The sequence below is a fragment of the Rosa rugosa genome, chromosome 1 (assembly GCF_958449725.1).
Source record: "Rosa rugosa chromosome 1, drRosRugo1.1, whole genome shotgun sequence".
NCBI lineage: Eukaryota > Viridiplantae > Streptophyta > Magnoliopsida > Rosales > Rosaceae > Rosa > Rosa rugosa.
This window is the reverse complement of record NC_084820.1, coordinates 1,333,518-1,350,348: the sequence shown is the minus strand read 5'-3', so window position 1 is coordinate 1,350,348 and position 16,831 is coordinate 1,333,518. Positions and strand designations below refer to the sequence as shown.

The 16,831-nt window shown below is 36.9% G+C and overlaps 1 protein-coding gene across 1 annotated transcript; it reads right to left on the bottom strand.

Annotated features, from left to right (window-relative positions):
* Window positions 1-13,932: 13,932 nt before the first annotated feature.
* LOC133726866 (uncharacterized) lies at window positions 13,933-14,361 on the bottom strand. Its single transcript, XM_062154509.1, has one exon. The coding sequence runs from the start codon at window positions 14,359-14,361 to the stop codon at window positions 13,933-13,935; it is 429 nt and encodes a 142-aa protein (XP_062010493.1).
* Window positions 14,362-16,831: the final 2,470 nt, after the last annotated feature.

Here is a 16,831-nt window from a genome sequence, read left to right as displayed (position 1 = left end):
TCCTAAGTTCTTAACAAGTAGATTCTGAATATTTAATTTGAAACAAGAATGAGGAAGAGAAGGGCATATGCAATTATGAACTCAAAACAGTCATATTCTGAGCTGTACGTTTGTTGTATACAGCTTCAGTTGCATGGAAGAAACGTGACAATCTTTACAGGAAACTCGGAAAAATTTACATGGGTGAAGCTTGAAGAAACTATCCCACAAGAATCAATTCCTCAAAATTAATTTATCTTGAGTACTAGTGCTGGGGCACAAGAATATGAGAAACTAGAAATTAAAAATTGCTTCTCAGTTCCTAACCTTTTTCTTCCAAATCACCGGTAACTGTATGAAGCTTCTGAAAGGTATCTATCTACTGTCTATGTGACAAGGAATGAACTCCATTCCCACTTTCTCTGTTTCCAGTGGATGTGGATGTGTTGCCGGGAAGACATGCTGAGAAGACAATTTGGAAGCTGCTACTAACATGCATAAGGAGCTATCTGTCCATGATTGTTTCTTGGGGAATGAAATGTTCCTTTGTGCACAAGCATTGGAGCAAGCACCACTATTGGACTTGTGGAGTGCACAGTTGCAGTTTTTATGGTATGGCCTGCGCTCAATTTCCATGTCCTGCATTGACAGGCTGCCTTCAAACACACACTGAAATATCATACCGGAGACTCCAAAGGTAGTCATGGTCTCTCTTTTCCTTCTTTAGAATGAGAAATATTTTGATATTGTGTTCTGTGTGAGGCAGTGAGCAGTGTAAGTGTTTGTGTATAGGTGAATGCTTGAGTGTGTTGAAGCTTGTGTATGTTTTCTGATTCATTTATATAGTGAAGGGGATTAATATATGATAAACTGGTGTAGGGGAAATCAAGAAATAAGTTAGTGCCTTTTCCCACGCACTCTTGTTGAACTCGAGACAATTTTTTTTTTTATTCTGACATAGAAAGAGGGAGAAAGAAAAGAGGAGTACTCGGCTCGGCTTTTTGTTTTGTTGCTTGGCTTTGGAGTCTTAAGTATTACTGAGGATTTCGGCTTTTAGTTAGCTTAGATTGATCCGTGGAGTCGTTATTTACCTAACAAACTAGTACTTAGAAGAGTCCCCATTATTCTACTGTTAAGATTCCACAACGTTTCTTTCTATGCAACTAACTGGCATAGGTTTTGTTCAAGCATCTGTTTTCGTTACAGAAGTAACAGACTCACTATGTCTCTTGTGGAAACCCAAGATGGTTTTGTTCTTTCATTATTATATTAATTTGCACCAAAAAGTGATGAGATGCTGGATCTTTAGTTTTTACTACAAACTCTGCTGTTTGTCTTCTATTTGTATAAGTTCTCGATCTTTCTTGCATTCCAATTTTCCATTATTATTTGAAATCAAGTTTAAAACGTTATATAATTGTATTAACTAATTTCACTGAACTTTGGTAATTTCTTACTTGTAGCTAGCAAATATAACCATTAGAGAACTGCACATAGTGCTTCATACAAGTGATATATGTGCTTTTGTACTGATTAGGTTTGACATATATGATTATGGATTCAGTAAGAGTGTGTTACAACTCTCTCTCTCTCTCTCTCCCTCCCTCTTAAAAAAAAAATACAAACACAAAATAAAGATCAAAATAAGAAAAACAAATACTCCATCAAAAGAGTAATCAGAATAATGAGATAGATGGCGGTGACTAAAGAAAAATGACAGATATAATGATAGAAAACGATTTCAAGTCAATTTTGGTCTTACTTCCATTTATTTTCTTATGTTACTGTATTCCTTTTAAGTCGTTTTCATCTTCTCATAGATATCCCTCTCTCACCAAAAAGTGATGAGATGATGGATCTTTGGTTTTTACTACAAACTGTTCTGTTTGTCTTCTATTTGTATAAGTTCTTGATCTTTCTTGCATTCCAATTTTCCATTATTATTTGAAAATCAAGTTTAATGTTATATAATTTATCAACTAATTTCACTGAACTTCGGTATTTTCTTACTTCTAGCAAATATAAACATTATATTGACACACATACAAGTGATATATGTGCTTTTGTACTGATTAAGAGTGACTTTTTGGGTTTGATATATACGATTATAGATTCAATATAGCAGTCTCTGGTATGATTAGAGCTCCTATTACGTCATATGTAGTACGAGTGTTACAACTCTCTCTATCCCCCCCCCCCCCCCCCCCCCCTAATGCTTTTGGGAATGCATATTATGAGTGCATGTGAGCAATCATTTATCTAACTTGGTACTGAGAAAGACAACAGTGACTGTGCAATGGAATGCTATGTTACATTACCTTCTTTCAGTTTAAGCAATATGTTTGCATAATGATGAATGTTGTCTGTAAAAATTTGAATTTTGCTTTAATGGTTGCTTTGTAATATGATTCACTTAGATTTTATGTTCTTTCTGCATTGTGATTGCTCGATGTCCTTTGCTTCTAGCTTTTGCTAAGCTATGACGGAGGATTATCTGCCTTGTCTTTATCTCTTTGTTTCCATTAAAACAAGAAACCACATTACACTGTTTTTCTTTTTTTGGTGAATCATAAAATTGCATATCCAATACTGGTTGTATCTGATGATTTACTCTGTTTCTTTTTTCTTTTTTTGGTCGAATCTTACTCTGGTTCAGATTGCATCTTAATCTGTTTCTATACAATCTGAAACAATTTTTTTTAGAAAGAAAAGTTATCAGGAGACTAAATAGAACAAAAACGAGGAGGTGTGGGTCCCACACCGGCATTGCGTCCCTACATTCATGAGGTGCTCCCCTCCCCACTAAATTATTATGAAGAGAGAGACAAAGATATTTTTCATCATAATCCTAGAGCACCATTTCCAGCATCAATCTTAGCTTAGTTAGCAATTCTTGTTCAAGCAGATATAAAATATTTGGTTACAAAAAGCAAAGGAAATTTTTTTTGTTTCAAGTGTAGAGAATTCAAACAACTCCTGCTTGGATTCTGTCCAACAAATGTACTTAAATTGCCTATGAAATACCGAAAAATTTTAAGGTAGACTTGTAAACTAATTGAGGTTGAACTGATGATTCTTAGAATGATAAGAAGCTAGACTTTTAAATATCCTTGGCTCAAATGCCAATGAGTTCGGGCCATATGCATCGTGCTAGTGCTGAAATGGTATCAACTTATCAAGTAGGCTGTAGAATGTAACAAAAAAAATGAGGTAGAATGAGGAAGAGAAGGGCATATGCACTTAATTAATGAACTCAGACAGTCAAGGTGATGTTGTATAAGTCTGTTGTATGCAGTTGTATTGATGTAGAAACTTGCCATTGTGACAATGGTTAATTACATGAATCCAAATTCTGGAGAATTTACATGGGGAAAGCTAGAAATAAGCCCACAAGCACCAATTCCTCAAGATTAATTTTATCTGATCGAAGAACTAGTATTGGGGCACTAGAAGAAGAGAAATGAAAATTTTAAAACTGCTTCTTAGTTCCTAACCTTTTTCTCCTACCTCATCTGTAACAGTATCAAAAGCTTATGAAAGATGTCTGTTTATCATCTAGGTGACAAGCAATGAGCCTCATTCCTGCTTTCTCTGTTTACGGTGGATGTAGATGAGTTTCCAGGAAGAGACTGCTGTAAACAGAATTTGGAAGTTGCTGACATGGACAATGAACCATCCATCCATGATTGCTTCTTGGGGAAGGAAATGTTTCTTTGTTGAGGGAAAGCATTGGAGCAAACACTTCCTTTAGACTTGTGTAGTGCACATTTACAATTTTTGTGGTATGGCCTTCTCTCAATCTCAGTGTCATGCATTGATATGCTTCCTTCAAGCACACACTGAAACATCATCCCAGAGGCTCCCAAGGTATTCATTCTCTTAGCTTCTTCTCTTAAACTGAAGATGTTGTATGAGTGTTTGTGGTAGGCAGTGAGCAGTGTAGGTGTTTGTTTGACTGAATTGAACATTTTAGTGTGATTTGTAAACCATTTATATAGAAGGGAATCAATGTATCATACTGGTGTGTTGGAGAAATCAAGAAATAAGTCTCTGCTATTCCTCCCACCTATTTTGGTATGATATGAGGTTCTTGCCAAAGTCGAAAGAAGACCAAGACAAACGGTTTCTTCTAGGGCAGTTTTGAGAATGGAGTATAGTTTTTTAACAGAAAAGAGAAAACACAGTAATAGGCTTGACCTTTTCTGTTGCGGCTTGGCTTTGGTATCTAAGGATACAATATAATAGCATAGATTGATCCGCAGAACGTTATTTACCTAACTAACTACTTAGAAGAGCTGCACAATTTTTTATTAATCATCCTTGGAGGTGGTTATAAGTTCTATGCAACTAACTAACTAACATAGGTCTTGTTCAAGCATCAAGGTTCGTTATACAAGTATAACACACACACTATTCACTTAGTGCCAATGTGATGGACCTTTTGGCTTTTGTTGTTTGTTTGTCACTGTTTCCATTGTTCTTGCAGTGCACACCCTTTCTGTTATTAACTAATTATTTAGAATCAGATAGATTCTAGGAACTTTTTTCTTTTGGTCTGAAATACTGAATATTTGGTTAGAGGATTTTCTACTTCTAGCACATCTATATATGAAGCCATAGACTGCATAAAACTGATATTCCCCATTTGGACTCATTAAGGTTGACTATATATTGAATTTGGCCTTTTTCTTTTTGTTTTGTTATAGCTCCATATTGGTTGCTTTCACTAAAGTTTTCTCTTGTCCCTCTTCTCTTTTAAGTGGTTCTCAGACTTAATTTAGTATTACAACTTTGATCAATTTGGTTACTTTCTTCTAGTTTCAGAAACAATCTGTTATATGATATACTTGGAATGGATTCTGTTCATGTGTCAATGAACCATGATGCTTTCCTCAGTGAATTTTAATGTTCGTAACTTTGTTTTTTGTGAGAAGACCACAGTTCAGCTAATTTATTGTATCTTATTTTAGATCTATAAGTGAATTTTCTCACAAATTTCATGTATATTAATAGTTTGACTTGTTGGGATTATATTCTGATAGTGTTGCAGTATCTTTTATAGTAGTGAATTGCTTAGTACTGGAACTAGTGAGATCTGTGCTGTTACAGTAGGCGTTCAGTTTCTCAGGTTGACTAGGAGAAACAACAGTGAGATGCTGCACTTTTCCATTTGTTTCAGCAACATAGTTGCACTCAGAGAGATAGTAATTGAAATCAACATATCACAGAATGATCAATATTGCGTTTTGTGTCTCCACAGTTCTACTGTATTCACATTCTCCCACTTTCTTAGTAAGTGCATTATACTATGTAAGAAATGGCATTAGCGAGTGATATCTGAAATCACTTGGCTAAAAATCTGCAGAGATTTGTCTGAAAACGGTTCTTACTAGCCTAACATCTTGGTGATGCTAATGGTTAACCTTAATACATTTTGAAACGGGCAAGTAATTGAAACATACTCATTTTTTCTGATATCCGGCAAGAAAAATTTAGGAAGAGAGGATAGTCACAACAAGATGCAGAAAAGAACTAATGACTCATAGGAACCCGAAAATCAGATATTTCATCTTCTGTTTCCCGCTTCCTTCATCACTTATTCTATCTCCTTTCATAGAAATAACAGACAACAAAAATAAAAACTTCATCACAGTCATCTATGTCTCTTCATTTGATGGTATCTATGTCTCTAAGAGGAACAGAAAAATATTTGATTGTGCAGGGGCATTAGTATGGGTCCCACATTACTTCATGGATTAAAATATTTGAAAAACGAAAAATAGGAAAACTCCTTTTTTATATATTTTGCCTAGAGAGTAGAGAACTTAAACATCCTGCATTTTGTCCATATACACATCTACCTATGCTCTTATGAAAATTCTGCTTCTATTAATTCATGATGGCTTTGATCTTGGCATCTTTGTGCAACACAAGAAAAGCTTCTTTTTTTGTTTCAAGAAAAGAAAACAATGCTCTGTAATCTAATGACTTGGCTCAAATACTACTAATACTAATGCCTTTGAATCTAATGATGTTAACAAATTAGAGTATACAACGTACGAAAGGAATGTAGACATAGAATGAGGAACAGATGACCATATGCATTTATGAACTCAGACAGTCAGATTCTTAAGTTGTACGAGCTTGAGTTGTATATATCTTTACAGTAAACTCAGTAGATTTTACAGGGTTGAAGCTATAAAAAAAAATTAGCCCACAAGCACCAAGTCCTCAAAACTAATTGCTCTTGAGTACTAGTGCTGGGGCACAAGAAGAAGAAGAAAACGAAAAATTGAATATTGCTTCTCATTTCCTGACCTTTTTCTTTTAACTCACCCGTATCAACAAGCCTCTGAAACTTCTTTATATTGTCTATGTGATAAGGACTGAACCCCATTCACAACTTCTCTGTTTCCAGTGGACTTATTGGATGTGTTTCTCGGATGAGATGAGACTTTGGAAGTTGCTGCTGACATGCATAAGGAGCCATCTGTCCATGATTGTTTCTTGGGGAAGGAAATGTTCCTTTGAGGACAAGCATTTGAGCAAGCACCTCCTTTCGACTTGTGCAGCGTGCAATTGCAGTTTTTATGGTATGGCCTCCTCTCAATTTCGGTGTCCTGCATTGACAGGCTTCCTTCAAACACACACTGGAATATCATCCCTGAAACCCCCAAGGTAGTCATTCTCTTCTCTGGAGTCTTTAGAGTTTAGAATATCTTGTATTTGTGTTTTAGACTACCAAGTGAGCGGTGTAGTATTCGTGACTTTGGGTGGTAAATGTTTGTTGAGTGTGTTGAAACTTGTGTGTGCTTTCTGAATCATTTATATAGTGAAGAGGCTTAATGTAGGATAAATGATGTGGGAGAAATCAAGAAATATTGTTTATGCTCATACTCTTGTTGAACTAGAGACTAGTTTGTTATGTTCTTGCCAAAGTTGAAGAAGACTAAGACGACAAGCGGTTTTTTCAAGGGCAGTTTGGTTTTGTGAAGAGGGAGAGAGAAAAGAGAAGTTTCAGCTTGGCTTTTTGTTTTGCAGCTTGGCTTTGGAATCTAGTTATTAGTTAGTGAAGTTCTAAGTTTTTATTTGACATAGATTGATCCGCAAAGATGTTATTTACCTAACTATCTAACTAGTTAGAGAGGCTGCTCATGCCATTTTTTTATTGAGCATGCTCTACGGTTAGTTCTAAGCAGCTAACTAACTCACAGAGGTATGTGTCAAGCATCACTTCTCGTTATGCAAGTAAAAGACACCCACTAAGCACTCACATAATTTTGCTTTTAGATATTATATAAATCTTTTCTAATTCTTAATATGTCTAAGTAGTTGTAAAAGTGTCATTGTAATTTCATATTACTTGGTGAAATTGAAACTGAAATTTCAGACATCTGATATTTAACTACCTCATGTCATACAGCTTAAACATGATGTTCACATGTCAAAGTGTGAATCAAGGGCTAGATAAACTTATTATAGCTTCAGATTTCTAAGTGTTGCTTCCACTAGAACTCTCGTGTCTGATCCATTGAAGTGGTTGTCATAAGCCTTCATTTTCTCTTTTTTGGCCAAGAAATTTTATGGTCACTTTCTTCTAGTTTTGAGAATCAATCTGTTATATGATACTTGGAATGCATTCTGTTCAAGTGTCATGAATCATGATGCTTTCCACTGTGTATTTTAATGTTCTTAACTTTGTTTTTTGTGAGAAGACCAGGACAGTGCAGCTAATTTCTTGTCTCTACTTTTAGATCTATAAGTGAAGCCTCTCACACATTGCATGTATAATAATAGTTTGACTTTTTGGGATTATATTCTGATTGTGTTGCAATATCTTTTATAGTAGTGAGTTGCTTGGTACTGGAACTAAACTACTTGGGAATTCATTTTAGTGAGAGCTGTGCTGTTATAAAGTAGGTGCTTAGTTTCTCAGTTTGACTAGGAAAGGCAACACTGAGAACGGGATATTACTTTTGCTACACTTTTCCATTTGTTTTAGCAACATAGTTGCGCACTCAGCGAGATACTAATTGAAATCAACATACTGCAGAATGATGAATATTGAGTTTTGTGTCTCGCACAGTTAAATTTTACTGTATTCACATTCTCCCACTTTTTTGGAAAATGCTTTGTACTATGTAAGAAATGGCATTGGTGAGTGATATTTGAAATCACTATGCTAAAAATGTGCAGGAAGTGCTCTGGAAACAGTTCTCAGCCACCAGCTTGGTGAAACTATTGGTTAACTTTAAATCTTTATATATTTTGAAACCGGCAAGTATCTGAATACTTCTCATTTTTCTGATATCTGGCAGGAAAAATTTAGGAAGAGAGGAAAGTCACAAGGAGATAAAGGAAAGAACTAATGACTCGTAGAAAACCTGAAAATCAGATATTTCATCTTCTGTTTCCTGCTTCCTTCATCTCTTTTCTATCTCCTTTCATTGAAATAGCAGACCATAGAAATAAAAACTTCATCAAAGTCATCTCGAGAATTTAACCTCTCCATTTGATGGTATCTATGTCTCTAGGAGGAGCAAAAAAAATATTTGATTGTGCAGGGGCATTAGTATGGGTCCCACATTGCTTCATACATTAAAAATATTTGAAAAACGAAAAACAGAAAAAAAAATCTTTTTTTTATACATTTTGCCTAGAGAGTAGAGAACTTAAACATCCTGCATTTTGTCCATATACGCATCTACCTATGTTCTTATGAAAATTCTGATTTTTTTTTTTGGCCCAATGTAGCACTAAATCATGATGACGATTTTGTTCTTGGAATCTTTGTGCAACACAAGAAAAGCTTTTTTTTTTTTCTTTTTTTTTTGAAGGAAATAACACAATGCCCTGTAATGACTAAGCTCAAATACTATTTTTATACTAACAAAATAGAGTTTACAATGTACCAAAAGAATGTAGACGTAAAATGAGGAAGAGATGAGCATATGCATTTATGAACTCAAACAGTCAGATTCTCAGATTGTACAAGTCCTTATATGCAGCTTCAGCTGTATTAATCTTTACAGGAAACTCAGTAGATTTTACAAAGATGAAGCTATGAAAAATTAGCCCACAAGCACCAAGTCCTCAAAACTAATTGCTCTTGAGTACTAGTGCTGAGCACAAGAAGAAGAAGAAGAAGAAGAAGAAGAAAAACGAAAAATTGAATATTGCTTCTCATTTCCTGACCTTTTTCTTCTAACTCACCCGTATCATATCAAATAGCCTCTGAAACTTCTTTATATTGTCTATGCGACAAGGACTGAACTCCATTCACAACTTCTCTGTTTCCACAGGACTTATTGGATGTGTTTCCAGGATGAGATGGGACTTTGGAAGTTGCTGCTGACATGCATAAGGAGCCATCTGTCCATGATTGTTTCTTGGGGAAGGAAATGTTCCTTTGAGGACAAGCATTTGAGCAAGCACCCCCTTTCGACCTGTGCAGAGCACAATTGCAGTTTTTATGGTATGGCCTTCGCTCAATTTCGGTGTCCTGCATTGACAGGCTTCCTTCAAACACACACTGGAATATCATCCCTGAAACCCCAAGGTAGTCATTCTCTTGTCTGGTGTCTTTAGAGTTTAAAATATCTTCTATTTGTGTTTTAGACTACAAGTGAGCGGTGTAGTACCTGTGTCCTTGGGTGTTGAGTGTGTTGGAACTTGTGTGTGCTTTCTAAATCATTTATATAGAGATGGGGCTTAATGTATGATAAATGGTGTGGGAGAAATCAAGAAATATAGTTTATGCCATTGCTCCCACGTACTCTTGTTGAACTCGAGACTAGTTTGTTATATTCTTGCCAAAGTTGAAGAGGACTAAGATAGACAAACGGTTTTTTCAAGGGCAGTTTGGCTTTGTGAGGAGGGAGAGGGAAAAGAGAAGTATCGGCTTGGCTTTTTGTTTTGCAGCTTGGCTTTGGAATCTAAGTATAGTTAATGAAGTTTTAGGTTTTTATTTAACATAGATTGATCCGCAAGGAAGTTATTTACCTAACTACCTAGTTAGAGAGGCTGCTCATGCCATTTTTTTATTGAGCATGCTCTACGGTTAGTTCTATGCAGCTAACTAACTCACAGAGGTCTGTGTCAAGCATCGCTTCTCGTTATGCAAGTAAAAGACACCCACTAAGCACTCACATAATTTTGCTTTTAGATATTATATAAACCTCTAATACTTAGTATGTCTAAGTAGTAGTAGAAGTGTAATATTAATTAATAAGTGAAATGGAAATTTCATACACCTGATATGTACCTCATCTCATACAGCTTAAACATGACCTTTACATGTCAACGTATAAATGAAGGGCTAGATATTATATAGCTTCGGATTTCTAAATTTGGAGTGTTGCTTCGACTAGAACTCTCGTTTCTGATCCGTTTAAGTAATTGTCAGCCTCTAGTGTCCATCCAAGTGATTGTCAGCCTTAAGCCTTCATTTTCTCTTCTTTTTGGCCAAGAAACTTATGACTATGGCTCATATTACATCACCAAGTGTTAGCTTCCAACTACAATTGATTGTCTGCCTTGTTGGGGGTGATCCAGTTGTACTGTTCTGATATAACCCCTTGCAACTTTTCTTTATAGTTTATAGAGAATTGCTTTGGAGTAGAAGAGAACTAGAACCGGGATAAATTTATTGGGAATGTATGTTATGAACTTAGACAGTCACTTTATCAGGTTCTATAAGTTTGTTGTATGCAGGTTCAGTTGTATTGATAAAGAAACATAACAATTTTTTATTACATTGAAATGTACTAATGAGCCCCATTTTTAATTTCTCAGTCTCAGTTGGAGGATTTGGAAGGAACTGTGGCTGATATGCACAAGGAAGTGTTGCTCCAGGACTGTTTCTTGGAGAAGGAAATTCGCTGAGGATCAGCATTGGAGCAAGCACTACCCTTGGACTTGTGCAGCACACAATTGCAGTTCTTATGGTACGGTCTTCGCTCAATCTCAGTGCCCTGCATTGATAGGCTTTCTTCAAACACATACTGAAACATCATACCAGAAACTCCAAAGGTACTCATTCTCATCAAAGAACTAAGTTTATGCTGTTTCTGCCACGTAGTCTTGTTGAAGTCGAGAGTAGTTTGGTATGATATGTGGTTCTTGCCAAAGTTACTAGTTGATTTGGTATAGCTTTGTCAACAAGGCACTAAAATTTCCACACACACAACAGAAATATTTAGATTTGTTTCTTAGGAACAAAGGATTATTGGAGGTTTAGGCCTTTCCAAATAGCCAAGATGATTCCGCAAAGACATTATTTACCTGACTAGGTACGTGGTTATAATTCTAGAGATGCCTATTTTATATTTATGCAAGCTGAACGGTTAAATCTATGCAACTAATTAACTAACCCAGGTCTGAGTCAAGCATCAATTTTCCTTATACAAGTAAACGTCACACACTAATCACTCACATAGAAACATAAAACCAATTGGCAATGGATGGAGTGGCCCAAACCCTTATAAACCCATAGGCAAGGTCTCATTTTTCCCATGTGGGATGTATATATTCTCAACACGCCCCCGCACGTGTGACGAATTTTCAAGCCATACACGTGGACAACTTTTGGGTGACGTGGAGCCCGCGTGGCCGTTTGGCATGCACACGTGGATAACCCGCTCTGATACCATGATAAAGTAATCTGGGGTTCACATCCAAAACCAATTGGCAATGGATGGAGTGGCCCAAACCCTTATAAACTCATAGGCAATGTCCCATTTTTCCCATGTGGGATGTATATATTCTCAACAGTTCTATTAACTTTGGTCACCAGTGGGTGTTGAGACGATGGATCTTCAGGTTTAACTGCTGTGTAATTTCTTTGTCTAAGTTTTTATTGATCGATAGTTCTTGCACTGCACACCCTTTTCATTATTATTCTACATTAAGTTGCTACACAACATGCTTATCACTAGGACAGCTTAGTGCTATAGGAAATTGATCTCCCCATCTCTAATTGAAGCTAGTTTTTGTGCAGTTATAGCTTCATCCAGATAGAGCTGAGTTTCTTAATTGCACAAATAGCAGATGCCAAAAAAAAAAAAAAAAGTAGGACATGGCTCTACTGGGGATGGCCCTTTGAAGTAGTTAGTAGTAGTTTAGCCTATATTTGGTTGATGGCCATATGACTATAGTGGTGGTCAGCCTTAGCGTTGATGGTTCTTCACAGTTTTGATGTCATCATTTGAGTCTATATGCCTATGAGATATAGCTCTTCTGTAGGTATGTGACGTCCAAGGGTGATGTGAATTCCTGTGTCTCGTTTTAGGCAAGAAAAATGTCTCGTTTTAGGCAAGAAAAATCTCAATATTGATCTTCTAATTTCCACATTCTGAATTGATGCACAAATTCCTCTTTAGTAACTGTACTGAAAATGCAAATTCAGAAGGATTTGATTTTGGTGGTAAGAATCAAATCAGTTAGTTCTTGACGAAGTTTTTGTTACAATCCTTTTTCTTATCTAGCCTCCCAGAATATATCTTTCATTGAAAGAAGTAGGATCTGTACCTGCATTTTGAGTGGGGCAACGTTACTTGCCCTTAGCATAAGGGAATGATAATTATAGCCTTAATTATGGTTTTCACTCATTAACTTCTTTAAATTGTTTCCCCTATGACTCTAGTGGTGCCGATGGCCAGGATCAGTGGTTGATGGTCCTTCACAGATCAATGTCATCATGTGATTCCATATGCATATATGATCTAGCCTTTAGGATGAACGTCTCTGCTCAAATTAGGCTAGAAAAATCTTTATATCGATGTTTCTAATTTCCGCGGCAATTAATGCATCTTTACTTCTGTACTGAAAATGCAAATGCAGAAGGAATTGATTTCTGTGTGGCAAGGATCAAATCCGGTACTCTAAACAAACTGTTGGCTGCACCCTTTGTGTTCTCCACCTCATGTTCGAGTTTCGACCATTGATATTGAACAAACTCTTAGTCTATGATGTTTTCCTAACCTATGTTGTTCTTTTTTTGGCACCACATGAACTTGGGAGTTTGGAACCAAGAAATCCTCGGCAGCTTCTTTAACTTGTAGCTTGTGTACGTACAAGTTAGTTACAATTACAAAGACGTACACTGTAGAGATTGAGTACTGCGTAGGTTATTGTTAATTTTTTGTTGCTATCAAACAAGCCATATGGAGTGTGTAGCTATCTTTCTATCTGTTCCATATGAGCAGCTTCATCAAAGGCGTAAATTGAGTAATTCATTCAACCTTTGAAAGAGAATTAAAAAGATCACCTTTCCTTGGTGGCATAAACATTTGGATTTAAAAAGACTTGATTGGATGCTTCTTCTATTTGCTTTCTCTCTGCTCTCTCTTTTTGGTATAATAATATTATGGAAGACTTATATGGGAGCTGCGTTGAACATGGTAGAGCTAGCCGACCAAGCTAGTGAACCAATCCAACTAAGAATACGTGTGTGAGTGTCTGTTTCCAGATCTAATGTATCTAGCTAAGTAGCAAAGGTTTTGGTATTTGGTAAACACACTCAACCTGAATTCCCAATTTGGTTTTGAAGGAGAGCAAGGTAGACGAAGACCCAAAATCAGAAACCATACAAGCTAGATTTCAAGATAAAGTAAAGACAATGAAGCAAAGCTTGAAATTAAAAGACCCTTTTGCACAATTTTCACTTTCTAATTACAAAGATGAAAGGATTCGATCAATAACATCATATTTCATCACCAGATGATCAGACTATCCATTTCAATGAGACCATTTATATCCACACTTCAAAATATGGCCTTAATTCTCAAGTCTTACAACCCTGAGTGTCACACAACATCAGATTCAAATTGACAACACTCCAAACATTGTAAAGTCTCTCAATTCTTATTCATACACAGAGCATGTACTTTACCTTTTATGCTAAATCATATTCATCACCATCAAAATTAAGAGCTAGCACACTCAAATTGTACATCAGACCTTAAAGAAAACGATATCCTCTTCCTCTTCCTCCTCCTCCTCGTCGAACGCACTCAACCGATCGAACGACCCCACCGAACCGAACCGGTGGTGCCTCACCGGCTGCGGCTGCCTGACCCCAGCCGCAGCCGGTGATGAAGAAGGCGAGGAATGCCCTGAACAACAAGAGTTATTACTAGCCACCACCAAACCCAAGTGACCTTCGCTCCATGCCCGCCTCAAGGGATACGATACGCTTTTACTCTTTTGCCCTCCGTGCGTGCAATGCTGCTGCTGCCGGTCCTTCTTCTCCGACCTGTTGTGCAAAGCGCAGCCGCAGTTGCGGTGGTAAGGCCGCCGCTCCTTCCCGATGTCGCTGCCAGAAATGCACCCCTCGTAGGCCCCGCACCGGAACAACCCGTCGACGCCGGCAGCAGCAGACATTTATACGTCTGTTTGACGATGATGGATATCGATCAAACAGAGACAGCGAAACACAACCGTAAATGGTGTTGATGGTCTCTGAAAATTAAGCTCTTTAAAATCTGGAAGCAATGAAACGGTGAAGGCATATATAGAGCGAAGAACCAGAGAAAGTAGTTGTCAGCTAGCGATAGCTGGCTAGCTAGGGCGGTAAAATAAGCGGTGAAGGCGTGTCTTGTGGGTCGGTCATAGAGACTAAACTTAACTAACTCTCATGCTCCTTCTGCAGCACACACGTGCTTACGTATGAGGCTTTGGCAGTGTCCATGTGGTCGGGTCTGATTGACCGAGTTTAGAGAAATACATAATCACTTTATTATAGGCTAATAGAAAGAGTTAGGAGAGAAAACTAGGGAGTGAAGTTACCAACAAATTGGTCTTGGGTTGCCCCAAAACTAGGCAAGAAGCTTTTTTGTTTGCAGGTGTGTATTTGGTATATATGCCTTGGTTTGTTTTCACAATTTATCACGAGGAAGTTTATTGCGATTATCGGATTGATTAGATTACTAGTGGAGTAAGAGAACAAATTTTTTTTTTTTGAAATAGTAAGAGAACAAACTTTTCTTGAGGTTACTTGTTGATCATTTGAGAAAAATTTGTTGCTTGAAGAGGAAGAAATTAAACCGTATTTACATGCACATTAAGTGGTAAGATAAATCTAGTTGAGAGCGAGATAAAAAAAAGTTTACTCGTAGCTAGGTTTGTTTTGTTTGTACAATTTTTTTTGCTTAAACTTCTTTCAAACATCTTAACAAATATCTCATTTGCACCTTAACAAATTTTTCTTGTTGAAAGTGAATAAAGAAGCTTGCTCGTAAGTTCATTTTGTTAATTTGTTCAATTTGTTGTTCTCTTAGCTAGTCTAACTTTAAAGCAATTCGTTACTCATCGTTGAGCCTGTATGTTCACTCATCTTTCTCAGTCTCTTATCAAATGTTTTTTGACCTAAACTTCTTTCAAGTATCTTAACAAATGTCCCATATGCGGAGTTGCGGACTAATATGTATGTTCGCGCGTGTTAGCCATAGAGAGGAATATAATATGCTACGTACTAATTAAGCATTTTTTAATCAAGCTCCACATTAGTTTCAAAATGATCGATGATTCCGATTTCTTCGGTTGTTCCTTGAATGAGGTAAAATGGAAAGACTGTTTACCTACAAAATGGGAAGATCCATACGCTAGCTTGTAGAAAAAGAATGCACATGCATTTTGGTGCCTTACAGATTGATTCCACACCAACACCACCTGCGGAGTACCTGCGCGCGGAGTATATGGAAATGAGAGGTTGCTTGTGCTAGCTCGTGCTTCAGATTTATAGCAAACCTCCATTACTAAACAAACTCAAAGTGGCAAGAAATGATTATGTATCAATGTGGTTTGCTTGGTTTAGTGAGCTTCTTGTCAGATCATGAACTTAGAAAACTACTATCCCTTGGAGGCTTGGAATCTCATGCATGTAACCAAGTGTTGGTATACATGACACATGCACCAGAGAATCACAAATGTAAGATCATGTGAGACCGTGACTTCGCTAGAACCAAGCAACCATGTGAAACTGTGCGGTGAGGGCTGCACTTTCTGCAGTACTCATTAAGTACACAATGCAATTCCTCTACTCCATGCAATTACCAGAAGTAAAAATATTAAGGGCTGAATAATCCGAAATATTAAAGCTTTAGAGTCGAGAGTCGTTACATTAATTCATTGTATGAAACATACCGAAAATAATGACTATTCAAACAACTTCATACATTAATGTTTTATAATACACTCTGAAATTTGAAAATTTGAAATTGAGAATCATTGTATTAATTCTTTTTGTGAAGCATACCGAATGCCGAAGACTCTAATCAAGCAATTCTTGATTTTGAAGTTTCAATATTACGTGGGACTATGTAGAACGTTCAAGATATATAGAGTTAATGGGTTATGTGTCATGAATATGAATGCCACCGAACTCAATATATAAAATGCAGATTCTTGTTGCATGCCACCAGTCACGCGTTTAAACTTTCCAGGTAATAAAGCCGTCGGCAACCATGCACAGTGGTTAAAAAGGGGCCCGGATTCTGGTCTTCTTTCTTCTTCTTCTTCTTTACACCTTTCATCTTTTAAATCGTTAAAAACATAAATGGCAGCCAGAGCCAGCAAAGAAAATGTACAATAACATTATGAAAATAAAAGGACCCTAAAGATACTAGTTACCAACTAATTAAAGAAGCCAACCGAATTTTCTGTTCTAAACTTTGTAGTATCTCAACGTACACCAAGTACCAGACTCCATAATGGCTTTGCACCCACATTGCCATATCTACTCCAGCTGGGAACTGGTCCACTGCTCCAATGCCTCATCTATTTTTGATTCCACATTAAATATCTAACAAACTATCATTCAAGTCGGGTTCGGTTCGGGCAGGGTCGGGTCGGG

What these genes read in the sequence shown, in the direction of transcription:
- LOC133726866 (XM_062154509.1), bottom strand. Translation starts at nt 14,361, where the DNA reads ATGTCTGCTGCTGCCGGCGTCGACGGGTTGTTCCGGTGCGGGGCCTAC.